This window comes from Paralichthys olivaceus, chromosome 10, assembly GCF_024713975.1.
Source record: "Paralichthys olivaceus isolate ysfri-2021 chromosome 10, ASM2471397v2, whole genome shotgun sequence".
Lineage (NCBI taxonomy): Eukaryota > Metazoa > Chordata > Actinopteri > Pleuronectiformes > Paralichthyidae > Paralichthys > Paralichthys olivaceus.
The window spans coordinates 2,661,499-2,681,780 of record NC_091102.1 but is presented as its reverse complement, the minus strand read 5'-3'; the positions used below and the strand labels follow the sequence as shown (position 1 = coordinate 2,681,780).

General features: G+C 44.5%; 2 protein-coding genes across 2 annotated transcripts; one reads left to right on the top strand and one right to left on the bottom strand.

Annotated features, from left to right (window-relative positions):
- The first annotated feature begins 303 nt into the window (after window positions 1-303).
- rftn2 (raftlin family member 2) lies at window positions 304-14,906 on the top strand. The gene is made up of 9 exons (XM_069532561.1): window positions 304-606; window positions 8,381-8,561; window positions 9,628-9,736; window positions 10,026-10,200; window positions 10,283-10,501; window positions 11,744-11,850; window positions 12,360-12,463; window positions 12,575-12,656; window positions 13,058-14,906. Exons 1-9 carry the CDS (start codon window positions 468-470, stop codon window positions 13,265-13,267), a joined length of 1,326 nt encoding a protein of 441 aa, XP_069388662.1. The 5' UTR covers window positions 304-467; the 3' UTR covers window positions 13,268-14,906.
- Window positions 14,907-15,356: 450 nt separating this feature from the next.
- mob4 (MOB family member 4, phocein) lies at window positions 15,357-20,232 on the bottom strand. The gene is made up of 8 exons (XM_020105845.2): window positions 19,942-20,232; window positions 18,767-18,829; window positions 17,933-18,033; window positions 17,679-17,721; window positions 17,447-17,533; window positions 17,265-17,344; window positions 17,030-17,141; window positions 15,357-16,580 (listed from the first exon to the last, which is right to left on the bottom strand). Exons 1-8 carry the CDS (start codon window positions 19,999-20,001, stop codon window positions 16,446-16,448), a joined length of 681 nt encoding a protein of 226 aa, XP_019961404.1. The 5' UTR covers window positions 20,002-20,232; the 3' UTR covers window positions 15,357-16,445.
- Between the last annotated feature and the right edge of the window lie 50 nt (window positions 20,233-20,282).

Genomic DNA, 20,282 nt, shown 5'->3' with positions numbered 1-20,282 from the left:
ACAGATACATGCAGAGTGATGTAAAACCAGCCAGAGAGAAGATATAATACATACAACTATAATTTAGAATATATAGAATATCAGGTGAATGTTTTTTATTCAGTGTTTTATCTCTGAGTGTCTGGAGGAAGTTGTGTAGCTCGATGATGGAGGAAACTTTCCTCCAGGGAGCGCTCCTCCTCCTCTTCCTCCTCCTCCTCCTCCTCCTCCTCTCCACGCTCCAGACTTGCAGTCTCTCCAGCGGGACACTCTCACAGCAAACACCCCGCCGGTGGTGAACCATCCTCCGGGCTCCTCTGCTGCCGCTCACCGGCCTCCGTGTGTCCCTCATCCCGCCTTTCGAACGACTCTCCCCGGCCGCGTGTGAGGAACCAGAGGCGGGGACGACAGGGATGGAGCTGTCCCGGTAAAAGTTGGTTTAAGTCTCGCACCGACCGGAGCCAGCGGCCGTGCCCGCCTCAGAGGCCATGGGCTGCGGCTTGAGGAAACTGGAGGACCCGGAGGACAGCAGCCCCGGGAAGATCTACTCCACCCTGAAGAGAGCCCAGGTGGAGACGAAGACAGACACCGTGCTGGAGTATGTGCTGCTGGACTTCAGCCTGGAAGGTCAGACACGTCCTCCATTGCTTTCTACGGTGTTGTGGATAATCACGATTATTAGAGATTCACCGGTTTATCAATTATCGGACTTCACCAACCGAACCAAACTTTAAATATATATTCATTTCATTCTCATATGAACTGAACAGAATATTCTATTTCTTCAGCTGGAACCAGAAAATATTTGGTAAAACTAAACTCAACTTTTCTGTTAATGAACCCTTCGATGAATCGACCGATCGCTGAGTCAAACTGTTTTAATGTGTGACTCCTGAATCAACAGCTGATCCACTGATTGGTCACTGGACAGGAAATAGATCTACACAGTTAGTTATATTGATCAATTGGTGATTATTTTTATGATCAGTTAATTGATCTGGTTCCATCTTCTCCAGAGTGAACTTTTGATCCTTTTCTTTAGTGCGTATGAGGGTGTTTTTCTAGTTTTTTGTGGCTTTTTCTTGATCAACAAAATGATCAATCATCAATCAATGTAGACTGAATGATCATGTAAATAGGCTTTTATTGATCAATCAAGTCATTCATCGTGCAAAGAATCCCACACTCGATCTTTGTTAATTAAATACATTTCACTTTTGTCACAGATAACAGCTTGAATTAACTTACTCATTAAATGGATGAATGATCAGATGATATATTGATATTTTCAGTCATTTTGATTCCTCTTTAATTAAATAATGATTAATGAAATAAAATAATCAGTAGATTAAGTCAATTATCAGCCGTCTAGTGTCTGATTGACGATCATATCCATCATAGAAATCTCTTTTCTTTTTAAAAAATGACTCAAAACAACTGACTGATGTTATTTTTCTGTGACAGACCAGTGCCGCTGTAGATGTGTGAGCATTAAAAGATATAATTAGTTGCTCCAGTTTATTTATGACTCTATCTGCAGAATCACAGACCTGTTTGTCATAAAGGAAACTGTTGTTCCTCGTGAAATCTTAATGCAGATAAAGGCTCTTGAGTTTTATTCAGTTTTTCCGATCCCTCACTTTAAAATAGACTCGTCTTGTTTCCTCATCGGACGAAAACTGTTCCTCTTTGTTTATTTGGCTTCAAAATGCTCCTGAACAGACAAACAAACTATTTACGACACAGTGTCACTTTATTATTCCCACGGGAGCCGTGTTTCACCGTGCTGCTTGTAACGTGCAGTAAAAAGCCCTGTAGCCAGACGGCAGTTACGTCGAGCTGGAAGAAATCTAGAAACATTCGGTCCACACATCTTCTGGAGTTTGTGTTTCACACGTGAAGCAGCAGCAGCAGGAGATTGTTCGGGGTCAGACTCGTTCACAACATCAGGGACATGTGGGGAAAATGCAGCGGGAGGCAGGAGATGACGAAGAAATTCCGCTGTGGAAAATCATGTGTTTTTGTTTACAGCACATCCACACCGACGAAAATGTGGAATCTCCTCATCTTTCCAGGTTGACGTCTTCATCCTGAGATATTTGTGTTGTTTCACTTTCACCTGATCAACGCCACTTTTACCAGAGCACTGAAAGGAAACGTTCGCAGCAGCCGACTCGGACGTTTCATTCGAGGTGTTTTAAATGTTACGTTTTTATTCTGAAGTCCTTTCACGTCGTCGTTCTCTTCACCTTCACAACATCACATCATCAACTCTGGACCTTTCCTAGCAACAGGCCTCGTTTGTTCAGCCTATCTAGAAATAGGTCACAAGGTTTTTTTTTCCTGCCCTCGGCCAGTAGCCCATCTGCACACACACACACACACACACACACACACACACACACACACACACACACACACACACACACACACACACCTTCTCATGGTGAAAAAAACCCACCTGCTGAGATCTGGAATCTGATTTGAACATGTGTGATAATCTGAGCGTTGCCGTTTTTTTCAGGGATAATCCTTCATCTGACGCTGCGGCCGGCTGTTTTTCACTCTGACCTATTTGGAAGGAAATGGTGATTAAGTTCTGAATGGAGGCGTCGCCTGTGAACAGCAGCCGACAAACTAATGAATCACAGAGGAAAGTTGGCGGGGGGGGGGTCAGGGAAGTTTAGTCTGTTTCCCGCCTTCTAATGACTTTCATCACGTTCTGTAACTTTGTGACAGGAACCAAAATGGTGGCAGGAAGTCAGAGTCTCACATCAGTGGTGAGGCCTCCTGTTCACTTTCAGTCTGCCAGGTTGCGTGGTTGACTCCACTCGGTCGTAGTTGACGCATCTTCCTCCTGCTCGCTACAACCCGTCTCCTCCTCCTCCTCCTCTTCCTCTTTTTATTCACTGTACATTTTCTCGCACCCCACAAAAAAACTCCGGTCCAACGTGCACACCCTCAACAGGACGACAAACCACACGACTGATTTCCGTCTGCGTCACATGCTGCACATCTACGACACATGATGTGTTTTGTTTTTGAAGCCGATGGAGGATTAGCTCACCGAGCACGTTGTTCTCTGGTATATGACAGATGGTCGATGTGGAATTTAGCACCACCTACTGGCCCGGCATGTTTGTTCGAGGTTCACGACCTGTGACGTGATGAAGAGGAAACTCAGCGGATAGCAGCAGTGTGAGCGGATGAATGTGACTTTAAGAACTTTGAGTGGTTAATAAAACCGAACGCCTCTGGAGTCATCGCTGCGTCCTGAGTTCGTCTGTGACTTGATCTGTTAAATCACATTTTATGAGGGAGAGAGAACACGTGAGTTTTCCGACCTCTTGGATCGTGTGATTGTTCGATGGTGAATGTGTGATGACACATCTCAAAGTGTGAGGACTTTAAAACCACAGTGATTCCAATCTCAACCAGTCATGTGCAGTCTGCTGATTTATCCTCCGAGGCTATAAACTGTTTACTTCAGGAAAACCTGTGTTAGGATTTGATTCAAAAACAAAACTCTGTGTAGGTTCAGACAGAAAAGTTTCTTTTTGCCAAATAAAAGATGGAAAAAAAAAGCCTTTAAGTGTGTTTCCCTGGCTGTGAACCAGATTCAAACCACCAGGCTTCATTCTCACTTCAAACCACCTCCATGGCTGAGAGGACATTTGATGTCCTCCCAAATAGACTGAAGGTTTTCTCACCTCTCAGAGGGAGAAGAGCCAGAGGTGTGGAACTGCACCGACAAATATAACTTTCTGTTCTCAGCAGAAAAGCGCAGATAACACAGCTCAGTAAACTCAAACAGATTCTGGCTGACGTGAGAACGATGGTGAAGGTGCTCACGTGTTTTTTGTTTTGGAGCATGAACAACACATCTGTCCGTACATTCCTGTCGAGCAGCTGGTCTGCAGACGCCCGTCAGGTATCAGAGCTCTGAACGTCTCCTGCTTACCATTCCTGTTGTCGGGAAACTTCCCGTTGAGCAACTGGACGTGTAGTTGATGAGGTTTCTAACATGTGACACTGGAAGAACACAAATATCTCAGGATGAAGAAGAGGAACTGTACACGCAGAAGACGAAGACGTCAACTTGGAAAGACGAGGAGATTCCAGAGCGTTCGGTGATAAGGGCGGAGGCCGGTGTGGACTGATCTTCCCCCGGTCATCAGTGAATGTTTTTATTCCGTCCAGAAGATTGAGGCTCATAATATTAGTATTTTACAAATATTTTATCTTCCCACAATAAAAAAATATGCTGATCACCTTAATGTAAAATAACAGAAATGGAAAATTATGACTCCTCTTATAGAGCGTCACCATCGGTCTGTAGTGGCCTCGTCTCTCCTTGACATTGAGACACACTTTCATCTGCCTCTCACACACACACACACACACACACACACACACACACACGCTCTCCAGCCCCCCCATGGATCCCAGCACTCTGCCCAGTAGCAGCAGCAGCGCTCCCTCTCAGCTTGGCCTCATTTCCCTGCGTCCGAGCGGAGACTGGATGTGAGTCCTGGAGCCACAGGCAACACATCAAAGTAGCTAATGGCTAATAACTTCCAGAGCTGATGCCTGTGGGCTCACGGCCACTGAGCTGGAGAGAGAGGATGTTTCCGTGGGAAACGTTTACCGTTATTGATCTTTCCTTCACTCCAGTCAACAGAAGCATCAGTGCTTTTTCAGGTGACGCAGCCTCAGATTAAAACCGTGCGGGACTGTGGAGGAGCGTGTTCCTGGGAAGACGACAACAGAATCTTGTGTTTCTTCCCTCGGCAAGTGTTTTAGTGCCCGAGGGTGGACGCTCCGCACTCGGAGCAGTGTTCATGCAAAGACGTCAAGGATTAGAGGAGGATGTGAAGGGAGCGCAGCAGAGGCAGGTCAGGAGGAGAAGGGAGGAGACGAGCTGGTGTAACCTGAAGTGACGTGTGTTCATCGCAGGCTGGATGAACCGAGGGAGGGACGGATGAAATGTCGGTTAGAAAAAAAAAAACGAGAGATGAATCGTAACCTTCTTTCAAATCCACCGAGAGACGATTGTAGGAGAGCGTCGGCCTCACATCCAGGGATGATTCAGGTTCCTCTAATCTCTGTCTCATCTGGAAATGGATTATTTCAGATTAAACTCAGTATTTTGATGATTAAATTCTAGAGGAGATTTGAAGTCGAGGCAGAACAAAGCTGATTAATCTCATTCAGTCATCATGACGCCTGATGCATGTTGAGCTAATGATCCGAGACAAACACATGGTTCAATGTCTCTGTATGAACATTTGGTGTTTCGCCTTCTCCTCAGAGGAGTTGTGAGTTTTACCTTCATCGAGCCATCAAACTGATTTTCGATGAATTACTGTGTTTTGTACTAGATTTCATCTTCCACACAGTATGAACTGGAAAACGTGAAGCAGCTATTTCAATATTTTTACATCCGCCACAGAGGATTAGGATTACGCAAAACAACTACTGGACGGATTTCGATGAAAGGATGTGGTGTCAGGAAAGAACTCAATACATTTTGGTGTGGATCTGGATCAGGGGGCGGATCCAGGAATTGTTGATGTTAAATTAACTCCAAAAAAATGCAAAAAGACCAATTAAAGATAGAAAACAGCCACAAACTTCACATAAAGAAGCAAAATGTCTGCACACAAACAAAACCACCAAGATGCAAACTGGTTACAAACACGCGGGAGTGAATCCAGACTCTTTTTTTTTCACTTTCTTTGACATTATGAGACGTTTTTTTCAACATTTACGTTGATTTATCAGGCAACAATTCAATTATCTTAATATAAGAGATATAACTAAATATGATATTTATGAGTTTGTGAAATCTGCTGCAGAATCAAATAAAAAGAAAACAGTTTCACCAGGAGACTGGACGCAGGAAGAGTTTCTTTCAGATCTGGAGGAGCGGTGGGCGATCGAGGTTTTGCTGCCATTTCCCCTCCGTTCCACTGAGTGAGGATTCAAACGTGTGTTTTGGTCTAAACGATACGACGTGAGCATGAATATACGTGCTCGTGCTAAACGCCGACATGTCGCTGCTGCGTCGAGCTTCAGCGTCACAGAGCCTCTTGTTTTCCTCCTTGTTGCCAGGCAGCTTTCTCTACCTCACACCTTTTTGAATTCTCTCTCTCTCACAGACTCGTAAAATCCATCTTGTCGCCTGTTTGGCTCTGAACCCTCCTCGGTCACCTCCCTGTGTCTCCGTGCCCTCCGTCAAAGACTCACCCCCCCCCTTCCCCCCTTCCTCACCCACCAGTTCCCACATCAACCCCCTTTTTTAGCCTCTTTGCTGGTCCTCGCTTCCTCCTCCTCCTCTTTTTTTTTTTTCTTTCCCTCCCTCTCTGAACAGAGGCCCGAGTGTGTGGGGTGGTCAGGCTGAGTGGCAGCAGGATGGGGGTGAGGGGGTGAGGACTGAAAGCAGGGGAGGAGAAAAGACTGAAACAAAAGCTTTGGTTTGAGTTGTGTTGAACATCAGAGCCGCTGTTAGTGATCCACGGTTAACTAAAGGAAAGGATCTTTTTATTATTTATACACTTAATATACGACAACAAAGAGACACTAAGGGAAGAGATACCCACAAAGTGTGTCTCTTCTAGAGAGAGGGCGGGTGGGTGGGGGGGCTTTGGATATTTCTCTCTGTGACCGATCGATTGGTTGAAGAATCTGAAGGATTCCAGCTCTGGTTTAACAGAAGCTTAATCACTGAGTTGAACAGGTCTCATCGTTCCCTCAGTGGTTTTTAATTTAGAGTTCGTGAGATGTGAACAGATCTGGGCCCCGTAACCTGATCAGCATCAGTTGCACCTTTCAACCTGCGACCAGACGCCCCCACTGTCGTGCACGAGCCAGAAAACGGTTTCAGATTTGTTTGAATCTCTTGTTGATCCCTCATTCCCACACAGTCGTCCACACGGAAGCATCCGCCGTGTCCACCAGCTGCAACATGCAAACCCCGTGTTAAATTTAAATTCACCTCGAGCGTTGTGCAGTTTGGGGTTTAAACCCACAGGAATTCCAGTAAAGTGGAGCTGTGTCTGTGCGGCCTCTGGTTTACTGGTCTCATTCAGGTCTTTAGTCTCATAATGGAGCCAGGCGGCTCATTCAGGGGGGCAGCGATCTCAGCTGTGAGCTGTTCGCCGCCATCTCTGGGGTGTTTGTCCGTGAGAATGTTGGGGGGTTGTAGTGAGGAATGCTGCCACACACACACACACACACACACACACACACACACACACACACACACACACACACACACACACACACACACACACACACACACACAGGGCTTCCCAGTCTCATTCCTGATTTGTCTTTCTTAATCTTGCTCCATCCAAAATGCACAACTCAGTGGAAATGCTTTAAATGGACTTTCCGTCTGTGTGTGTGTGTGTGTGCGTGTGCGTGTGCGTGCACGGGGCACTCAGCCAAGCCTCTCTGTGAACAGCCACTCTTTGTGGACACAGGAAGTTTGATGGTCACAGAGTTTTAAACAAACAGCTCGAGTCTCGTTCAGCGCACAAACAACCCACTGAGCTCCTCACACCTCCTACTGGTGAGGGCAGGGGTGACACACAGGCAGAAACGACTTGTGACGCAAATAGATTTAACAAAAACTTTTTTCTGTGCATCTTCTTACAACTTCAGTGAAACCAGGATAATGACACATGATTATCTGCTCTGCAGTAGAAATGTTCCTCCAGCAAGATAAACACAAACACATCGATCTGAAATGTTTCTAAATGTAAAATCACGAACTGAATATTTGGCCGTTGCTCCTCTTACAGGGACGTGTGAGCACCGGTCTGAGAGCTGCAGCGAAAACCAGTCTCCCCACATCACAGGCCACAGCTGCAGCTCCTGCTCTAAAAATAAGAGAGAGAGCGGTGATGTGGTGTTTCCCTCAACATGCCTCCTTTTCTTTTTTAGCTCAGACAGACCTGACATCAGTGTTTGAAGCCGACGGACTCAGGATATTAAAACTCTCCGACCAAGCAGGCGACGTCTTTAGTGGCGGTGTCTGTGATTTAGTCATTACACAGGAAGTAAGAGATTCCCACAGTTTGTGATAAAACTTGTGAGGTTTGAAGCAACTTCAGCCTCTGCACAAGTTCAAAACAAGTTTCACATCTGACTTCAAACTCGTGGTGATTTCACTGTGACCACAGAGAAACTCTCTCCCGTCAGCAGATGAATTTTAAAACAGTCTTCGAGTATCAAACTGTTCTCGTGCATCTTTCTGCTGAGAGAAGGAGGAAGAGGATTTTTAAAAAATGATATAAAACTGAATTCTCACATTTAACATGAGCACTAAACAACACTCTCTGTTTCACACCCTTGTCGTCCCTCTTTCCCTCCACCCCTCGCTCCGTCCCTACAGGCAGCCGTCCGACGGTCCAGTACGTGTCGTCGCTGTCCGAGCTGCCTCAGGCCCTGCAGCCGTACTACACGCAGGGCTACGTCCTGGCTGCCCTGCACCCCATCATCCTGTCTGTGGGTCGGACGCGCTCGATGCCCTTCAGCCTGTTGTACCGCGCCATCCTGGCCCGACCCAGACCCAGGTACACGAGTCCCGATCCTGAAAATGTTCATCTGGTTCTTTAAACTTGACCCTCAGCGGATGTACAATAATCAACACCCTGTCAGTTCCGGGGTTAAATCCTTTTCAGAGATCGATACAGATTATTGTACACGAGCTGTGTGCGACACACGCTCTCCCACTGCGCCCACACACACGCCATCACACTGTCGAGTAAATCGATGAATGATACATGAAGTCAGCTGCATATTTAATGTAAACCTCTGGTAGGAGGTCAGACGTCTGGAGAGGAGGGGGACACCGTGTTTTGACTCGTGATTTTCTATTGGCTGGAATCAACCCAACAACAGAGGTCCCTCAGCCAATGACGTTAAAGTGTCTCTGATCGCTGTGGTTTGACTGGATGAGATATTGCAGCCATGATAATTAATAATGATGATAATTATTTGTTAAGTACATTTCATACAGGGGGTGTGGCTAAAAGTGTCTCACAACAAACTGAAGAGAATAAAAAACATTGAAACTGTTAAAAGAAGCATCGAGCAGAAGGAATAAATAAAAGAATAAAACGAACTAATGAATGTGATCTTAGTTCTTTGTGGAGAGAGTCCCATGATTTTGATCAGTTAAAATATGTCTCTGCTGCTGATTTTCTTATTTATGTGAATGTTTGTTCAGAAAATGACTCACTGACTTAATTATCTGGTTGAATTTTAGTTTTATTCGACATTCTAGATTAATTAATTATTGGAAGTTTTATGCCGACGTTAGTCCAATATTCTCTCTGAGGCAGATTGAATTTGTGAAACTCTTGTTTACTCTCCGTATAATGACTTTGACAGTAGCTGCTTCTCGTCTCCGGCTGAGTTTGTAAATGATTCATGTTTGTGTCTGAACCTCAGCGACGATTACAAGTGAACTATGAACTCTACAGCTGGACCACTTCTGTGGGTTCGATGCCACAGAGAGGCTCACTGTGCGTGTGTGTGTGTGTGTGTGTGTGTGTGTGTGTGTGTGTGTGTGTGTGTGTGTGTGTGTGTGTGTGTGTGTGTGTGTGTGTGTGTGTGTGTGTGTGTGTGTGTGTTCAGTAGGCAGACGGCGTCCATGTGTCACAGTGTCCCGGTGCTGAAGGTGGAGGAGTGGCCTTTACCCGGCGACTCGCTGACGGGCGACACTGTCAGAGCGCTCATCGACCGGGTCAGTGATGTTTCCCCCTGCCTAGCAACCGTGATGATTTCATATTTTTATATATATATATAACACATGCAGTATTCATACTTTGTACCCATACCTGCCTATATACATATAATATATAATAATATAATATATAATATATAATATCTCCTTGTACATAATGCACTGAGTAGTTGGTTGCAATCTGCAGCTTCACCTCTAGGTGTCACCAAATCCAGACACTGAACCTTTAAATAAAGTTTCAGTAAAAGTACTGGCAGCAGAATGGACTGTTTGTTTTTCTCTCCTGCAGGTGAACAGCAGCGCTCGAGGGGGCGTTCGATTCGTGGGCTCGGTCCTCCAGCAGGTGAGCGGGATCACGAACGGCCGGGTGCACAGTCCGAAGAGGGGCTGTCGCTCTCCCCCACGCTCGCCTCCTCGAACTCCGCCTGGAGACGCAGAGCTGGAGGAAAACACCTACAGTCCTGGTGAGACCATCGCTGCTCGTCATCACGTCGTGTTTGACGTTTTATCTTTGAGTCTAAGTTTCCTCCTCCTCTCTCCGTCCAGACTTGAGGTTGCTGGTCTTCTTCCACTCCTGGGCTCCAGGCTGTGCTCCTCTGGACTCGCTGGCCTGTCAGTACCACCAGGGGGCGCTCTCCATGCGGGTCTCCAGGAAGGGTCAGGTGGTCAGCGCCCTGGAGGCCGACTGGCTGGAGCTGACCACCGCCTACTACCGCAAAGGCTGGTCGCTGGTGGACTCCTTCGTCTACTGGGACACGCCGAGAGGTTGGTCTGATGTTGGTCGTGTTCATTGTATTTTTATTAAAAAAAATTATTTTATTTTTAGAGTCACTGAAGAGAAGTCTGTGTCTCGCTCTTGAGAAAAAGGTTTTACTCTTTCTTCTCCTTCTTTTCTCTGCATTTTTCATCTTTTCTTATTAAAACTGATTCACACACGCTCGTATAAAAACATCTGTCTCTTCCTGTTGGTGCTTCTCTTATCCACTGCGTCTATATTTGGAAACGTCTTCCCGACCTTGGTGACCTCACTTCCTGTTCAGCAGATCATCTGAGGACCTCAGAGGCCTGGAAATTATATATATATATATATATATATACACACACACACACACTCTGACTCTTTCATACTGGAGCCTGACTGGTGCAGGATCTTTGAGACTGATGCAAAAATCAATATTTGAGGGTTAAAACCATAAACCTGCTGATTTTGATTCATTTTAAAAGAAACCAGAAGGATATGAGGATCCGTTATGTTTGCAGAGAGAGTCAGAATCAGCTGTCACAGTCGATTACGTCTCATGTGCACAGCTGTTGAGAAATGTGATGTCAGACTCTGAGAGGGAAGTTAAACCTCCTGGTGTAATACCATCGATCATCTTCTGTGCAACACACTCACTGTGTCTGAGATGTGAGTCTCAGACAAATTCACCATTCAGAACTAATCCCCCATCATTTGATGTCATGTGATCAGTGACGTCATGAAGAAGTCAGAACGTTGTACAGGGCGGAGGCTCGTCATCATCTGTTTAAAATGATGTCATCATCAAATAGCATGATTACAAATATAAAACAGTTTTTCATTCACGTTTCACTGACAAAGTGAAACAATATCCAGGTTGTGATGTCACTGAATACTACTATCAACGCCTCAGCTGATCTGTGATCAGGGATCGGCGGAGGCGAATCACTCTTCAGGGGATCAACAGTCCAATCGTGATAGATGTGGAGCACCTCCCCTGCTCTTATGAGTTATTATTATTAACTCTGACACAGATTTGTCTAAAATGAGGTTGAATCAACCCCCCACCCCCCCCGCTCCGCATTCACACACAGTCAAATCTCTTTCGAAGAACTGGGTCATTATCAATCCAGCGTCACTTCCATTCTCTCACCGACGTGTTCCTCAGAGCTGAGAACATGTGATGTGTTCGCTTCCCGACAATGAAGGTTGTGTAATTAATTGTGTGTGTGTGTGTGTGTGTGTGTGTGTGTGTGTGTGTGTTTCAGGTGAGCCGGTGCCCAGATCACTGGAGGGTTTGTTTGTTTATGAGGAGAGAAGCACGTCTCCTCCTGCCAACGACACCATCGTGGTCGAGCAGTGGACCGTCATCGAGGTCAGTAACAGACCGATGTCAGTTGACCCACATAACGAAAAAAAAACACATTATCATCATAGTTTCTTTTCTCTTTTGTGCTAAAGCGACGGTTAAAGATGTCGTTATTCAGGTGAACTGAAATTAATCTCTAGAGTCTGATGACGTCACGGCAGTGTTGGTCTCCCAGATGTTTTTGTGCAGCACTGAGGAAGAGGAGATGCTCCGTCACCAATTTGAAAATGCTGACCTCTACTGGCCAAACCCTTGACACTGCAGCCCTTTAAAACCAGTGGCAAAAACAAATACATTCGTTTTAAAAATTTTACAACATGTATTTCTATGTAACATCTCCACCTTTAGGTTTGAGTTTTAGAGGAACCGACACAAAAACGATCAAATTAAAAAAGACTCGAAGCAGCTAAGATAGTTCAGTAACTTTTTATTATCTCCACGTACGTTTCTGTATCTTCTTCTTCTTCTTTCGACCCATCTGTCGGTGTCTCCTTTATATGTTTGTTTTCCTCCAGAGCTCCAATGTGAAAACAGACTACGGGCCCCTTCTTCACACGTTGGCGGAGTTCGGTTGGCTGCTCACGTGTGTGCTGCCCACGCCCATCATCCGACACGACAGGTGAGCTCAGGACTTCCTGTATCCGCGGCAATGATTCTGGAAAAATATATCTCTGTGATCGTTTACGGGGTCTGCTGCGAATGGATGCTGTTAACATCCCTCTGTGTTCAGTGAAGGGAACCTGGCCACCAAGCAGGTCGTGTTCCTGCAGAGGCCCGTCAGAGGTCCGACAGCCGGACAACAGAGGAACCAGGTGAGAGGAATGATGGGATATGGAGTCCGAACATTTAGAAGACTGCTACCAACAAATTGTTTAAAACCTTCGTGTGATTAGTTTAATGGAATTTGGTGAAAACTGTGATTATTATTTGAGTCGTCTGTCACCAGGGACAGCTGTTCCTTATGTGGCATCACTGCGCCCTGCTGGACAAAATCCAAACTGCACGTCACAGAGTCAAAACATCCTAAAGTCTGTGTAAATCCTAAATCTGGTCTGAGTGGTTCACAAAGAATTAAGTATCTAGAAGAGGAGAGTTTAGACGTAAACCAGGGAACTAACAAGGCGTTAACATCTGTCCCGAGAGTTCAAGTGATTTCCAGGTGAGATTGTCGAGTCCTCAGAGTTGTGATCTAACGTGCGTCTCCTGTGTCCAGACTCTACCCGCGCGCAGCGACGTGTCCAGTCGCTCTGTGAGCCGCTCGGTCAGCAGCAGCGCCGCCGTCCCGCCAGAGGAGCTCTCTCCCACCGCGGGAGGCATCGGCGGCTTTCCCGTGTTCGGAGGGGGGTATCCCAGCGCCCTGTCCCACCTGGAGGAGAACGGCTTCGAGCAGGAGGAAGGGAAGGCCGAGGTCACGTGTATGTGAGCAGGAAAACGGATTTAACTTTTCCTCCAGGAGTTTAACTTCAGGATTCAAACAGTGTTGGACTAACGGAGAAAAAAGACTTGAAGTCTCCACAGACATCAGCCGTTGTGTTACTTTTAAAGCTCTGCACTTTTTAAAATGTTTTTATTGAAGCCATGAGGTTTTGTTGAGATGGATCTGTATCTGAAACTTTACATAGAATCACACACACACACACACACACCTATGAAGCACAAACTGATTTCTGCACGTTATGGAATCAACACTGGTGAACAAACGAGGGATTCACCTTTTTTTTTTTAAACAATATCACTTGTTGTACTTTTTGTTTTTTGTTTCACACATTTTTTTTCTCAATTGAACAGAGAGAAAGTTCTTCTCATCTCCATCCAGGCTTTTGTTTTATGCTTGAAGAAGTTTCAACACCTTCATATCAACCTCAGGTCAGACTCCGCTCTTCTCCTCCAGAATATTTGGTACTGACAGTTTGCAGGCTGAGGTCTGAACGGTGCCGACAGTTACTACGACCAGACGATGTTAGACTCCTCGTCATGTTTAATCTGACTGTTTGAATCATTCTGGAAATGGTTTATATCCACTCATGCATTTGTTTGACAGTATTATTTAATATTTGTTCGGCTGCTGTTGGTGTTACGGTTTTTTTTTTTTTTCCTTGTTTAATCTGCTGCTTTTTTGCTTTAGAGCGTAGATGGTACTGACGTGTCCTGTTCAGAGAAACCCACCGAAAACATTTTATATTTTACTCAATGTTGGACCAATCCACGATTATACAAAATCAACTTTGAGTTGATCTGACTGATGTATTTTTTGTGCTTTTTAAAAACTAGATTTTACACTTGTCTTGTTAAAGGTTTATATCTTCAGCAGGAACCTGTGGGCTCAGTTTCACAGAAGAATTAACTCAACGCACTGACTTACTGTTGGTTTTGGTCATTTCTTTGGACTTGTTGACAACAAGAAGGTCAAATAACAGTCGTAGATACGTTTCCAGTTATTTCTCAACCAACACAAAGTTCAGTCTTTATTCAGACGACAGCAGTTGAGCTACAACTTGAACAACTTTACCTGCGATTACTATAAAGTGTTTTTCTTTCCAGGAAAATATTAAGAGATGATTTGGAGAAGGGCATTAAAAATAAATCGTTTTTTTAAAACCATTCATCATTAATGACGTTATGGCAGGAGAGCAAATGTTAGATCTGTTCTTCTAATGCTATGAAAGGGATTTTTTTTGTCTTTTTGAAGACACAGTGTTGAAAATATCTTCAGACATTTTCCCTCACAACTGGGTTTGAACTAATTGTGATGCAGGAGGAAGTTTAGTAAAACTAATAAGTCTTCGTTGATGAATCTGCAGAAATCTCAAGATGTTAACGTTAACGATGTGACCAGAACACTGACTCCTCCTATTTGAACAGCAAATATTTGGCTTTATTTTTAAATGATTATTTTATAATCAGAATAATTAAATTTTCTGTCCACAGAAGAATTAACGTGAGATTTTCCAGTGAGTGACACAGTGCCCAGGTTTAAAGTGGTTTCATGTAACCATGGTTATATGTATATGATGTGTTCATCATCAGGTTTAATAAATGTCAGTATTAATGTTGACTTTGTACATTTTGCTTCGTTTATTTTTTTTAAACTCAATTATCTCAGTGTTCATTAAAATGACTCATTTACGTCCTAATCAATCTGCAGTTTGACGTCAGTGTCATCACATTCACACAAATGTTTTCAATTTCAATCTACATCCATGCTCACACACCTGCAAACAGATCACATGACCATTCACATACACGTGTCATGTGGTGTAAACAGGAAGTAGCTCGTTCACTCTCTTTCCAGAATTCTTTGTTTCTAGGATTAAAACCAAATATCACCAAAATATGAATCCCTTCAAAATGCCAAATTTTTTTCAAAGATTCACCAAAACGTTTTGGTTCGTCTCTGACCCAAGCCACGCCCTTTCAACCGTTTTCATGGTAATAATAATTCTGCTAAACAGACGAAAACATCAGGTAAATAAAGTGTGGATGTATCCTCATTGATATAAAAACCAGCGATCTGAATAATAGGTCTTTTTTATTAACAGACATCATGTAAATGTCGACAGTAACAAAATTTTTTAGTCCATTTAAAAAAAAAAAAAGTGGGTTGGACTGACAAGACTCCTCCCACAAAATAACTTAATGAGGGAGGGGGTAAAAGACGGGAGGTTGTGCTCAGATACTTAAATGTCGCCGATGTTCAGAACTTCCTTGTGGCATTTACTCGTCAAATGTTTAGATCGGTAGAAACCGGCTGACAGCAGCAGCGTCAAGGAAAGTAGAGCATCAGGCACATTTCACACGGTTTTAAATGGGGGCATGTCACAAAGCAGGATCAGAGTTAGCCAACAGCCTTCTACACGCTCCGAGACGTCACCTCAGAGACCGAGGAGGAAGAATATCCGACTGCTAGTACACGTACGAAGCTAGAGAGATAAAGATTTTTCTTTGTTCACTACCACACAAGCCACACACCTACATCGTGTTTTAAAAGCATTTTTACGTGAGCGGGCGAATTTAGAGATCCGTTTCATGGGACACCCCCCAAAACAGGCCGGTGGGCAACACAAGTGAACAGAACAGGAGCAGACACAAGAAGTGAAGCACCATCAGAAAACATGACAGTGAATTAAAAGAAAGAGGAGGGGGGGAGGGTTATATACAGAGGGGGGGGGATGTCAGTGTGTGTGCCTTTGTCAACAATACAGGTCACCATGGTTACGTAGGTTTTTTTTGTTTTTTTGCAAATCCAGCTGCTTATAGTAGTTTAAAGAAAAAAGGAGTGGGGCTGTATCCAGAGACACGGAGTGAATCTGAAAGAACGAAGAGTGAAACAGAAAATATGTCGTCCTGCAGACGTGACTGAACTCTGCTCCCGCTCTTTAACTTTACTTCCTTTGAGATAGACACAGGTGACGGGGGAGGAGGGACATGAACAGTGTTACTGGACAGGAGCCTTAATACACTGTAGTGTGTGTGTAATGTGTATACATATATATTCATGTGTGTGTGTGTGTGTTCCGTGTATGCAGGTGTGTGAATGCGTCTCCTCTGTAATGTGTAGATATTTCGTTTTCACACATCTCCCTTATGGCAGCAGCTGCATCTCAGGCCTCGCTCTCCCCAGCTGATGACGTGTTCTGCACCTCCTCCTCCAGGATGGGCACGATCAGGTTGTCCTTAGACATCAGGTTGTACTTCATTACGAAGCGTGTGAACCGGTGACACAGGAACGTTTCGTTCTGCACAGACACACACACACACACAGATCACAACTATGAACCTGCATCCTGATTCTTCACCATTCTGCTGGGTTGACACTGTAAAGCTGCTTTCAGACACGCACTGACATTTCCGACATTTTCCAGTGGGAAAGACAACACAAATGTCCAAGTCAGCTGCTTGGACATTTTCCAAACTTTTCCTGCCAGGCCCTAGAAAATTGTCCATGTGAGAATACAGCAGCAAAACGGCCGGAAAATTCAGAGTTAGCAAGTGTTGTTTACGTATTTAACACAACAGATGCATGACTGTTCAGTATCTTGCCCAAGAACACGCAGACGGGGAAGTCTGGGATCGAACCGCCAACCTTCAGTTTAGAGGACGACCGTTTCACTCCCTCAGCCACAGCCGCCCTAAGAGCACTGCATTCATTATTAGCCGAACAGAAGCCTTTTCCAATGACACCTACCTCATACTTGTCAAATATCTGGCGGTGGTGAAAGTAGGCATGAGAGAATATCCTATAGATGCGACGACAGACAGAGCCAAGTTTAGCCACCGATGACTCTTTGATGCTCACCCTAGAACGACAAATCAGACACCGAGCTGTTAAAACTGATTATTCTCTGTTGGTTCATCACTACGAGCCAAAGCTTTCAACTTATCACAATGACATGTAATACTCTATGCTGCAGGTGACTGACCTGCTGGGGAAGTATTTGTTGCTATTGAGAAGACAGGCAGCTCCGTCCAGCGTGTGCCTGGTGTAATCAATGGCAGGGCACTATGGATGCAGCAGAACAAAACACACACACACACAACTGTGAGTAAGAGCGGTTTCTACTTGAAATGTACACAGAGGCAGATACGAAGAAATCCGACTCACCTCTTTGGGTGTCTTGTGGGCAGCACATAAAAAGATCCACTGCTCTGTGGCCGTCATCTGGGTGCAGGTGTCTGGGTGGCACTCGCTCTGCAGGAGGACAGACAGACTTCACTGCAGCTGAGAGTACACAACATACCTCTGAACCACTCCCTGCACAGGTAGCAAAAACTAACTCTGCTCGTTCCTTAACAACAATGCCAGGCACAAAGGTTTGTTCAGTGTGATCATTTACCTGCAGTTTTACAGCTAGTCCATTGAGCTCCAGACAAAACTGCCTGCAAACAGGACATAACAATGAAAGGAGAGAACATTCACTCTCTTATCTATCTCTTGCATAGACCTGCAAATTTCCTCATATTTGGCATATCTGATTTCTTCTACACATCCACAACTGCTGCTCCGTGTTCTTCAAATGTGGGTTGACTAACGCAGGCGAACGAGACCATATTAAAACATTTACTAAAAATGTATTATTCCCCCACTTACCTGAGGTGTTCATACTTCCACACCCCCTCATCCTGACCCTCCGGAGGTTCCAGGATTTTGTCGATATTGGAGCAATCTGATCTAATGTTCTGCTGGATGTACTGAAACAAGAGCCATCAAACACGTATTAGTAGACACCCTCATTCAGCCACAGCAATGTATCTCTACTGACTTCTATCTTCTTCTGACCAATTTCTTTTATCGTTAGTATATTTTTAAAATTTGCTTAGCATTATGTCTAAAGGCACCATAAGCTTTTTAACAGTAGGATCTCCTAAATGTAACGTACTTGAAAACAGAGGGGCAGACAGACTTATTACTCCTACAGGGACCGTCACTTTTTATTAAGTCTATCTAATAATACATCAACATAGACAGTAGAGAAGTATAGAAGCTAACTTGTGACTACTTTAACAGTTAATTTAACAATTTTGGAACAACAGTTACTACCCTGCAACTATCTTAGAAGTAGAACTATCCTAAAGCTGAAATAAAAATCCAAAAGAGTCACATACAGAGTGCAATGTTCAGGTATTAAAGTGCAGATTAAAACCTGTTATCAGTCTAAACATTAACATTTAACTGTGTTGTTTATGAGTCATGTATTAGTATTCATCAGCTAATGTGCTTTTAGTGATGAGATTGTTTTTTCATCTATTCTGCAATAGAAACAGCAACAAATCAAAACTCATCATATAAATATAGATAAAATGAAAGAAAGGATTATGTAGCAGCTGACTCATGCATGTGACTTTATAGATTTTTACGTCCACTCCAAATGAAAAGACTGCACTAGTGTGCCATTCTTTAAAAAGACCCAACATCGCCACACACCTGTTGGACAGCCAGCGTGCTGTCCATCTCCTCGAATGATTCATCCGGCCAGTTGTAGAAGTCCTTCACATGGAGGGAGGACAAATTTAGTCTCCAGGCAAAGAGAACAAAGTGGACTGAGGCTGAGTACATAGCTGTTGCACAATATTGACCCACAATCACTGAGCAAACACATGGACATAAAGTTGGTGTCTGATTTGTCAGATAAGGAGAAATTTAGGGGGAAAATGAAAATACAGAGCAACTGATTGAGACACGCTGGTTAAAAGCTAAACATGTTCGGATGTATTTCGTTTGTGAGGAAACTACATCATCTCTACAATAAACAAGATAAAGCTTCCTGTTCCTCAGACATCAGATCATGTGCAGATGAAACCAGACTCTTCAGATCTGGACTTTAAAACCAGAGGAATGAGAATCTGACTGCAAATGAAATCACAGGTTGTCAACTGAGAAAGTTTGATCCCACATTAAAATGGTGATTTCACAGCTTCTGTCTTGAACCCACTAAAGTAAAGAACCTGGAAGAGTCTGAATAATGTTTAAAAAAACAGTTTCGTGTCAGTGACACTTCGGAATCAGAAGCTAACTTCAGAGACGTTTATCAAAGCTGGTGTGAATTCACTACGCGACGCGTGAACACGGTGACTGGAGGGAGGTGGAAGAATCTGTCTGGAGAACTTTAACGAGGAAACTTTTTTTTTAAATCAAATCTGACAATCTGTGTTTCTCTCAATCCCTCGCAGCTAAAATGCTAACTTGTCGCTAGCTGGCTCGATAGCCGGGATGCGGCTTCTTCCTGTAAAGCTAACGAGCATACGCGGCTAAACACCAACATGGCTAGCTTCGTGTGCTCGTGGGGACGTTTCTATCCTTCAAGATTTTACTTCTCGATTAAACTCGCAACAACGAAACCGAACAGGTCTCCGGGGGGAAGAAGCGCAACCTCGGCTCGTCTTCGACACGACTCCAGGAACTAGACGGAGGAGCAGCTAACGGTGCTAACTTGGCCGGACGCTTCCAGGTCCGGGCCCTTCCTGTGTTTTGTCCGGGACCGAGTTGGGGATCGGGGACGTGTGGAGCAGAAACACGGTTCAGGTGAAGCAGCGTCCCCGCGTCTGTGTGAGCGACGTGCGGGGAACCACGCGGCGAAGCTCCGGCGGCTGGAAACAAACCTTCGCCTTGGTTCCAGGCCGATTCCTCCTGAGAACTGCAGAACCCTCCGCCATGACCATCTCGACAGAATACCCGGATGTTCGTCAGTGGCGCTGTTGTCGTGTCGGTGATTCACTTCATGGTAACTGTACTGTACTGTACTTCATCTGTGTACTTATACTGCACACCAGTGTTTGACTTCGTGTGTACTTATACTGCACACCAGTGTTGTACAGTGTGTGTACTTGTAGCGAAGGTATTTTCATTATTGACAGGTCAGAGAACTACAGAGAGACAAAGACACAAATCAACTAAGAGACAAATCCACAACAACTGGAGACTCAAATCAACTAAGAGACAA

What these genes read in the sequence shown, in the direction of transcription:
- mob4 (XM_020105845.2), bottom strand. Translation starts at nt 20,001, where the DNA reads ATGGTCATGGCGGAGGGTTCTGCAGTTCTCAGGAGGAATCGGCCTGGA. An exon ending in GCACGCTGGCTGTCCAACAG is followed by an intron (nt 18,034 to 18,766) that starts GTGTGTGGCGAT and finishes CTCTTGTTTCAG; the next exon opens with TACATCCAGCAGAACATTAG. An exon ending in AACAAATACTTCCCCAGCAG is followed by an intron (nt 17,142 to 17,264) that starts GTCAGTCACCTG and finishes TTGTCGTTCTAG; the next exon opens with GGTGAGCATCAAAGAGTCAT.
- rftn2 (XM_069532561.1), top strand. Translation starts at nt 468, where the DNA reads ATGGGCTGCGGCTTGAGGAAACTGGAGGACCCGGAGGACAGCAGCCCC. An exon ending in TCAGAGCGCTCATCGACCGG is followed by an intron (nt 9,737 to 10,025) that starts GTCAGTGATGTT and finishes TCTCTCCTGCAG; the next exon opens with GTGAACAGCAGCGCTCGAGG. An exon ending in AGCAGTGGACCGTCATCGAG is followed by an intron (nt 11,851 to 12,359) that starts GTCAGTAACAGA and finishes GTTTTCCTCCAG; the next exon opens with AGCTCCAATGTGAAAACAGA.